General features: G+C 32.7%; 3 protein-coding genes across 3 annotated transcripts; 2 read left to right on the top strand and 1 right to left on the bottom strand.

Moving 5' to 3' along the window:
* Positions 1-2,068: 2,068 nt before the first annotated feature.
* On the top strand, positions 2,069-4,302 carry LOC107009458 (berberine bridge enzyme-like 22). Its single transcript, XM_015208795.2, has one exon. The coding sequence runs from the start codon at positions 2,297-2,299 to the stop codon at positions 3,989-3,991; it is 1,695 nt and encodes a 564-aa protein (XP_015064281.1). The 5' UTR covers positions 2,069-2,296; the 3' UTR covers positions 3,992-4,302.
* A 270-nt stretch (positions 4,303-4,572) lies between these two features.
* Positions 4,573-6,211, top strand: LOC107010088 (berberine bridge enzyme-like 22). Its single transcript, XM_015209353.2, has one exon. It carries the CDS (start codon positions 4,573-4,575, stop codon positions 6,190-6,192), a length of 1,620 nt encoding a protein of 539 aa, XP_015064839.1. The 3' UTR covers positions 6,193-6,211.
* A 734-nt stretch (positions 6,212-6,945) lies between these two features.
* Positions 6,946-8,743, bottom strand: LOC107010683 (berberine bridge enzyme-like 22). The gene has a single exon (XM_015209976.2). It carries the CDS (start codon positions 8,666-8,668, stop codon positions 7,061-7,063), a length of 1,608 nt encoding a protein of 535 aa, XP_015065462.1. The 5' UTR covers positions 8,669-8,743; the 3' UTR covers positions 6,946-7,060.
* Between the last annotated feature and the right edge of the window lie 229 nt (positions 8,744-8,972).

Below are 8,972 nucleotides of genomic sequence, written 5' to 3'. Positions count from 1 at the left end.
ATATATATATATTTTATTTTATTTTTTAATTTTTTTTTTGGAAACAGACTTCATATACGTATGGCTTCTTTGTCTTCAAAAACAAACTGCAGATAGGCCCAATAAGACAGGATGCAATCCCTTAAGCAAGCTATAGAAACTGCAGATAGGCCCAACAAGAATTTGTAACAAAATTTATGTATTGTTGCAAATTTTTAAAAAGGAATCGGTTTTTCTATTGTAAATGACTAAATGCCTTTGATCGTGTTTGTATTGCAATAATTTTGATTGAAGGATTGAAGACAAATTATGCATTACTCTCATTTGTTTTCAAATGTGTTCAAATGACTTCAAGTAAAACACAATTATTCTCGAACATTTTCAGTATTAATTGGACTAATGAGTTCTAGAATAACATATATATCCTCTATTAATATCCATCGCAAAATCTGATTCCACATCAGCCAATCATGTTTAAAAGAAACAAATTATGGGTGATTAAATGATTCAATAGGATAATAACATAGTTGAGGTATTTGAGGAAAAAAAATCATTGAGTTTAGAGATCTATTTATGTATTTGCTTGATTTTTTATTATGTCAAAATAGATACTTTATCAATTAAATTATAAAATTAAAATCATATTTAACTAGTTAGTTGAACTAAACATCAGTTGGATCCACGGTGTCTAATAAATTAATAAAAAATGAAATCAAATATTTAGTAGGGACAATAGTGGATTCACTTCAATTATTGATTCAGATTTGTTTTGGGCAATTATGGCAGTTTGCAATTTTTAATTTGAGTTGTTTATACTATTCCTTCTAATTTATTTTAATTTTTCGTGTTTATAAAAAATATACCTTGGTAAAAATAATAATTATTTTATAAAATTAAAATGTAACTAGTTATCTTTTGCCTTTTATATTAGTTGCCTCATTTTTTTACGCACTCTGAAAAAATCATAAATAAAAATTATTCTTACTATTTTATCTTTATATCTCTCCAATAAATTATACTTTCTCCAATTCATATTAATTTAATTTTTAAGGTGTTTCGCATCCAATAAGAAAAGTAGATTAAGACATAAACTGAATTTAGTTTTTCATTTTTATTGTTAAATTTATGATTAAAATAACTAAATATTAATTAGTCACTAATTTCAATACTAACTAATGAAGGGTAAAATTGAAAAAATACTCTAAAAGTAGTCTTAAAAACTGAATGATTAAGTTGATTTAAAAAATAAAAAATGCCTCAAAATTAATATAAAATGGAGAGAATACTTTAATTAAGAACAAGACGAACAAACTAATTTTATACTAAAAAAAAATTAATACTAAAGGTAAAATGAGATAAATAAAATTAATTGTATCTTGATTTTCTCTAAAATGACAAACAAATTAAGAAAGATTTTTAGTAATTTTGACCAATAATATGGGACTAAAGGAGCTTTAGTTCCACCTTTGCTCTAATCCAATAAATAAAATGTGGAGAAAAATTATTTAAAAAGAAGCATTATTAATGCTTAAATCTCTTTTGGTAAAATGTTATGTTGTTTACAATTTCAAACACTACTAGTAACCTCATGCACGTGAATCGCGATCTACTAATTGTATGATGTCCCTGATATGATTTTAATTTGCCCAAATTATATATTTGGAGGTCGGTCAAAATAATTATATTCATTTTAACATATAAAGAATATATATATTACTCGTATATTTTATACATATATCGATTATAATTGGGATGAAAGCCTATACAATCAGAGAACAATATTTAAAAAGAATAAATTATGAATAATTTAATAAAAAAATAATACAATTGAGATACTTAAAAAAAAATCCTAACAAATTTAAAATCTGTTTATAAATTCATAAAAACTAATACCCAAAATCTTTGAAAAATCACTTTCGTCTCAATCATGGTCCACGCTTTATCTCGTTGAGAACGTCGAATTCACGTGGTCTCTTTTTTAATGCGAATTTTTTATTTTTATTAATATTAAAATTAAAATTAAAATATTAATATAATCAACTTCACATGGCTCCAATTAAATATACTGCGATTATCATTATTATTTTAGTGCAAAAATCAGACAACGTCCTCTTCCCAGCTAATTTGAATTGCAAAGTATCTCAAATACCTATGATTTACAAATCGGGTTGGTTAAACTCCACTCTTTTTTTTTCCTGAAATTATGTTATGTATGTTAACTTTCTTCCCTATTGAAAAATATGTAAGTACATAAATTAATCCTATTTTCTATTTTCCTCTTATTTTTAAGCTACACTTGTTATTGCAAAGAAGGGGAATGAGGAACTTTCAACTTCTCTTTGTTCTTCTATTACTATCATTCTTTTTGTCACAATGTTATGCCCAAGAATCTTTTCTCCGCTGTATTTCTAGTCAATTTTCTGAAAGTAACAGCACAGGAGTACTTATGTATGCTCCAAAATCGTCAACATATTCATCGATGATCGAACATGCTCAGAAAAATCCAAGATGGTTGAACTCTTCATCAGCACATCCGCTTTTAATTATTGTGCCTCGTAAAGAAAATGAACTTAAGCCTGTCATTCTTTGCAGCAAAAAGTTTGACTTGCAAATTAGAGTTTTGGGTGGTGGTCATGATTATGAAGGTCTCTCTTTTCGCGCTGAATCGCAGTTTATCATGATTGATATGAGTGATCTAGATGAAATCGATATTGATTTAGAGGAAGAAGTGGCCTGGATTCAAGCAGGGGCAACGTTGGGAAAATTATACTATGACATTGCTAAGAAAAGCAGAGTACATGCATTTCCAGGAGGTATATGTTATACTACTGGCAGTGGTGGGCTAATTAGTGGTGGAGGATTAGGTTCTTTGATGAGGAAATTCGGGCTTGCAGCAGATAATGTTGTCGATGCTCGTGTAATGGATGTTAATGGAAGAATTCTTGACAGAAAATCAATGGGAGAAGACTTTTTTTGGGCCATAAGAGGAGGTGGAGGTTCAAGTTTTGGGATCATTCTTGCTTGGAAACTCAAGCTGGTTCATGTCCCTGAGAAGGTTTCTGTTTTCAGGGTTCATCGAATGCTCGAGGGAAATACTATAAATCTCCTCCAGCAATGGCAACATACATCATATTTACTGCCTAAAGAGTTCTTCCTTAGAATGATAATGCAAAATGATGGAGAAGGAAAAGAAAGGAAAGTCAAAGTCACATTTGAAGGACTATTTCTTGGGACAGTTGATGAGTTAATTCCAATTGTCAGCGATAAATTTCCTGAATTTAATTTGGAACACAAAGATTTCTTCCAGGAACCAGTAATAAATTGCACTGAGAGACCTTGTTTGAAGAAAGAATGTCATGAAGTTCCCTGGATCGGGTCGGTCTTGTTTTTGTACAACAAAGAAGTTGATGAATCACTTGAGGTCCTGTTGGATAACAGTGTTCCTATATATAAAAATTACTTCAAGGGAACATCTGATTTTGTGAAGACTCCAATTCCTGATAATGGTTGGAATATGATTGAAAGATTGTTTCTTGAAGAGGACAGGCCTATGATAATAGTAGAACCATTGGGTGGAAGGATCGATGAATTTTCAGAATCTGAACTTCCTTTTCCTCACAGAAAGGGAAATATGTACAACATTCAGCACTTAGTGAATTGGAACGATAACAGTGAGAATGTATCGAGCAAAAAGATTGGATGGATGAGAAAATTTTACAAGGAAATGGAGCCATTTGTTGCCAATTCTCCCAGGACTGCCTATACCAATTACAGGGATCTTGATTTTGGGACTAACCAGAAAGACTATAGCTATTCGAAGGCCAAAATATGGGGTGAAAAGTATTTCAAAAGCAACTTCAAGAGGTTAGCTAAAGTGAAGAGTATGGTTGATCCCGAGAACTTTTTCAGATACCAACAAAGCATTCCACCTTTTACTACTCCAGGAATGACAAATTTAATCGAAGAAGCATGGCCGAGCACTTACATTCCATCTGAATTACAGGTATTCTGATGTGATCTTCTTGCAAATGTATCCCACATAGGCAAAAGTGAGTACAAATGTACTCTGGATGAAAAATTTGAACTTGGTGAGTTCAAAGTTAAGTTCTTACCGTTGAATTCATTGTACTTTTAAAATTATGGGTTCAGAATTTAATATTTGTTGAAATATTAGTACTCAATTTTTTGCACGTGTATTTATAGACTGGTGTCAAAATATTGAGATAGTCAAGTATATAAAAACCTGGATCCATTTCTTATCATTAATGTAAAAAAATAACGTTTGGACATTTTGAAACAGTGGATTTATTTACATTGATTTAAGTCCCTTAAGTTTCAAAATGGTTATGAATTAACATTGCATTGAAGTACATTGAATTCATAAACTTATATAGTACATTCAGTTACATTAAGTCCTCTAGATCGAAGTTTAATTGTTGAATTAATACAGAAACTAATATAGTGAGTACATTCTAATTCATTTTTATAAATTGGATTATAGACTTGAGAAAAATCACTTACTTTCCCCTCAAAGCATGATAGCTCATTCTGAATCCCTTAATTCTTATAGATAGCAATTTCCTGTATAAAAAAATGAGAAGCTTTCAAATTCTCTCTGTTTTATTCTTTTCCCTCTTTTTGGCTAAATGTTGCTCCAAAAAAGAAGGTATTCTTCATTGTCTTTCCAAATACACCACAAAAAATGTTACGAAAAACATTTACTCCCCTAATTCTCCAACTTATTTATCTATCCTGGAATATGCCCAGAAAAACCCCAGATGGTTCAATTCTTCACATCCCATTTTCATTGCATCCCCTAAGAAAGAATCAGAAATCAGGCCTGTCATTCTTTGTAGTAAGAAAATAGGCCTAGAAATCAGGATCAAGAGCGGTGGCCATGACTATGAAGGCATATCTTATCGCTCTGAGTCCCCTTTTGTTATGCTTGATTTAAGCAATCTTAACAAAATCAAGATTAATTTAAAGGAAGAAACAGTTTGGGTTCAAACAGGGGCGACCATCGGCCAGCTTTACTATGCAATTGCCAAGAAAAGTAAAGTTCATGCATTTCCAGGCGGTATCTGCTTCAGTGTTGGCACTGGTGGAATGATCAGTGGTGGTGGGCTCGGTGCATTGATGAGGAAATTTGGCCTGGCAGCTGATAATGTTGTAGATGCTCGCGTAATGGATGTTAAAGGAAAAATTCTTGACAGAGAGAAAAACAAAGATTTGTTTTGGGCAATAAGAGGAGGTGGAGGAGCAAGTTTTGGTGTTATTCTAGCATGGAAACTAAAATTAGTTCGTGTTCCTCAAAAGCTTACTGTTTTCACTATTCGTAGGAAATTAGAGGGTAACCGAAATCTCCTCCAAAAATGGGAAAATATATCACATCAACTCCCTGAAGATTTGTTCATTAGAGCTGTTGTTCAAAATCGCAGATCATCAGAAGGAAATGTTACTACAAAGTATGTTGATTTCTATTTTCAAGCACAATATGTTGGCCCTGTTGACGAATTAATTCCTCTCGTGAAACAATACTTCCCTGAGTTTAATTTGGAGCGAAAAGATTGCTTCCAAGAGAATACTACTGCTTCAGCAGAGAAAGAATGTCACCAAGTCTCCTGGATCGGATCAGTCTTACATTTGTTTTTCAGAAAACCAAATGATTCACCTAAAGTTTTGGTAGAAAAGAGAATTCCAACACGGAAAAATTTCAACAAAGGGACATCTGATTTTGTGAAGACTCCAATTCCGGATAGTGGTTGGGAAATGATAGAAAGAGTGCTTTTGGAAGAAGAAAGAGTCCAGATGATAATGGAGCCATTAGGCGGAAAACTAGATGAAATATCAGAATCTGAAATTCCATTTCCTCATAGAAAGGGAAATTTGTATACTATTCAGTACTTGGTTAACTGGGGCGATAACAGTGAGAGTATATCAAGCCAGAAGATAGCATGGTTGAGGAAATTTTACAAGGAAATGGAGCCATATGTTGCAAAATCTCCGAGAACGGCTTACCTGAATTACAGGGACTTTGGTTTAGGAACAAATCAAGAGGATTACAGCTATTCCAAGGCCAAAATATGGGGTGAAAAGTATTTCAAGGCCAATTTTGAGAGGCTGGCTAAAGTGAAGAGGAAGGTAGATCCAAAAAATTTCTTTAGAAGTGAACAAAGTATACCACCTTATCATTTATCGCACGAAGAAGATTAGATTTTGCTCAAGTTAATGAACTAACTAACACTCCTAAGACTAGAGAATCATGGTGACAAAAAATGCTGAACAGATATTGAATGCACATTTTTTAAATATTAACTCGCATACAGTTACACCAAAATAATAAATACAGAACTTTTGTCTTCTATGTATTGTTAGTTTAATTTTTAATTACTAAATCGATATAAATAACAGCTGCAGTAACTTTGTAGTACTCGGGTAAGTAATTAGTATTTTTATTTAATTATAACATATTACTATATTTTTTGTTTGTTTATTCTTCCTGTTCAATAAGAATTCCATTATGTAAGGGGAAAAAAAAATAGGAATAACATCTTTAAGAGTTTTGGACGATAAAAACACTTTTCCAATTTCCAAATACGTAAATTTCTTGTGGTCGTACATTTACTACTTTAGAGTTTCAAAAGATCAGCAACAAAAAGTTGGTAGATTTTTCAATTATAGGCGTGAATAAAGATTTTCAATAAATATGTCTATCTCCTTTTTAAAATTTCAATTAAAATATTTATAATGGTACACCAAAGTTGAATTTCGAAAATTTGTGTTGAATCATGACTTGATTGCCCAAAAAGTGTGTTGAAAACCATGAATAAACCCCCATTAACAAGCGTGACCAAGTGGTTATGTAACACCTGAGTTGAGTAAAATATATGTGTATGAAATACTAGGCATATTTTGTGTTTACTGTTTTGGTATAAATGTAGAGTGCGAATAAGTATTTATCCTCCGAGAGCAATACATTTTTTATTTAAAACTGAAACTTCTTTGTAATATCATATTACAATGTGTCACAAGCACTAACTGGCCTGTCTAATAATATGAGAGATGTGAGTAAAAGGACTCTTCAATTTGTAGAATAAGGTGGAATACTTTGTTCATTTCTGAAGAAATTGTTGGGATCCACCTTACTCTTAACTTTAGCCAATCTCTCAAAGTTGCCACTATAATACTTTTGACCCCATATTTTGGCCTTGGAATAGCTGTAGTCCTCTGAATTTGTCCCAAAATCAAGGTCCCTGTAGTTCAGATAAGCAGTTCTTGGAGAATTTGAAACATATGGCTCCATTTCCTTGTAAAGTTTCCTCATCCATCCTATCTTCTGGCTTGATATACTCTCACTGTTATCGCTCCAGTAGTTCAAGTACTGAATATTGTACAAATTCCCTTTTCTATGAGGGAATGGAATTTCGGATTCTGATATTTCATCAAATTTCGCACCCATTGGCTCAAAGATCATCTGGGGACTTTCTTCTTCCAAGAACAGTCTTTCTATCATTTCCCAACCACTTTCTGGAATTGGAGTCTTCACAAAATCAGACGTCCCTTTGTCGTAACTTTTCTTTGTTGGAATACTCTTTTCTAGCAATGTTTCAGGGGCATCAGTTAGTTTTCTGAAATAGAAATATAAGATTGACTGAATCCAGGAAACTTCATGGCATTCTTTCTCCGCACCAGCACTACTAGTCTTTTGAAAGCAATCTTTTCGCTCCAAATTGAACTCAGGGAAGTACTGTTTAAGCAGAGGAATTAACGTATCAACAGGTCCAACATACTGTGCCTGAAATGAGAATTCCACATGCTTTTTTGTATCATTTCCTCCAGAGGACACAGCATTTTGAATAATAACTCTGATTAACAAATCTTCAGGGAGTTGATGTGCTATGTTTTCCCATTTTTGGAGGAGATTTAGGTTACCCTCTAACTTCCTACGAATCGTGAAAACAGTAAGCTTCTCTGGAATACGAACCAATTTTAGTTTCCATGCTAGAATAACACCGAAACTTGCTCCTCCGCCTCCTCTTATCGCCCAAAACAAATCTTCATTCATCTTCCTGTCAAGAATTTTTCCATTCACATCCATCACACGTGCATCTACAACGTTATCAGCTGACAGGCCGAATTTCCTCATCAATGCGCCAATCCCACCACCGCTGATGATTCCACCAGTGCCAATACTGAAACAGACACCACTTGGAAATGCATGAACTTTACTTTTCTTTGCAATTGCATAGTAAAGTTGGCCGATGGTCGCCCCTGTTTGAACCCAAACTGTTTCTTCATTTAAATCAATCTTGATTTTGTTAAGATTGCTTAAATCAAGCATAACAAACGGGAATTTAGAGCGATAAGATATGCCTTCATAGTCGTGGCCACCACTTTTGATCTTGATTTGTAGGCCTAATTTTTTACTACAAAGAATGATAGGCCTGATTTCAGATTCTTCCTTAGGGGAAGCAATGAAATTGGGATGTGAAGAATTCAACCATCTTGGTTTTTTTTGGGCATATTCCAGGATAGATGAATAAGTTGGAGAATTTGGGGTGTAAATGTTTTGTGTAGTGTTGTTTTTGGAGTATTTGGAAAGACAGAGAAGAAAGTCTTCTTGTTTGGAGTGACATTTAGCCAAAAAGAGTGAAAAGAGTAAAACAAAGAGAATTTGAATGCAACCCATTTTTTTTCTTTGAAATAGAAAACTGTTATCTAAAAGACTTAAAAGGTATTCAAAACTACAAAGAAAGAGCAATCATTGTTTGAGGGGAAAGAAGATGAATTTGCTCATAACTAACCTTTCAAATACTCCTATTTATAAGATTGAGGGGATGTTTGATTACTAGCCAAAGTTATACAAATAATACAAAAATTAATAATAGAAGTATTACATTTATTAGCTACCTATGAATTAGTAATACAGTGTGAATTATACATCAATGGACTATAATAGTAGTTCTGGATTTATTCAACAATTTGACTTAGAC

Source organism: Solanum pennellii, chromosome 2, assembly GCF_001406875.1.
Source record: "Solanum pennellii chromosome 2, SPENNV200".
Taxonomy (NCBI): domain Eukaryota; kingdom Viridiplantae; phylum Streptophyta; class Magnoliopsida; order Solanales; family Solanaceae; genus Solanum; species Solanum pennellii.
The sequence above is the reverse complement of the archived record's forward strand: the minus strand, read 5'-3'. Positions and strand labels throughout refer to the sequence as shown.

What these genes read in the sequence shown, in the direction of transcription:
- LOC107009458 (XM_015208795.2), top strand. Translation starts at nt 2,297, where the DNA reads ATGAGGAACTTTCAACTTCTCTTTGTTCTTCTATTACTATCATTCTTT.
- LOC107010088 (XM_015209353.2), top strand. Translation starts at nt 4,573, where the DNA reads ATGAGAAGCTTTCAAATTCTCTCTGTTTTATTCTTTTCCCTCTTTTTG.
- LOC107010683 (XM_015209976.2), bottom strand. Translation starts at nt 8,668, where the DNA reads ATGGGTTGCATTCAAATTCTCTTTGTTTTACTCTTTTCACTCTTTTTG.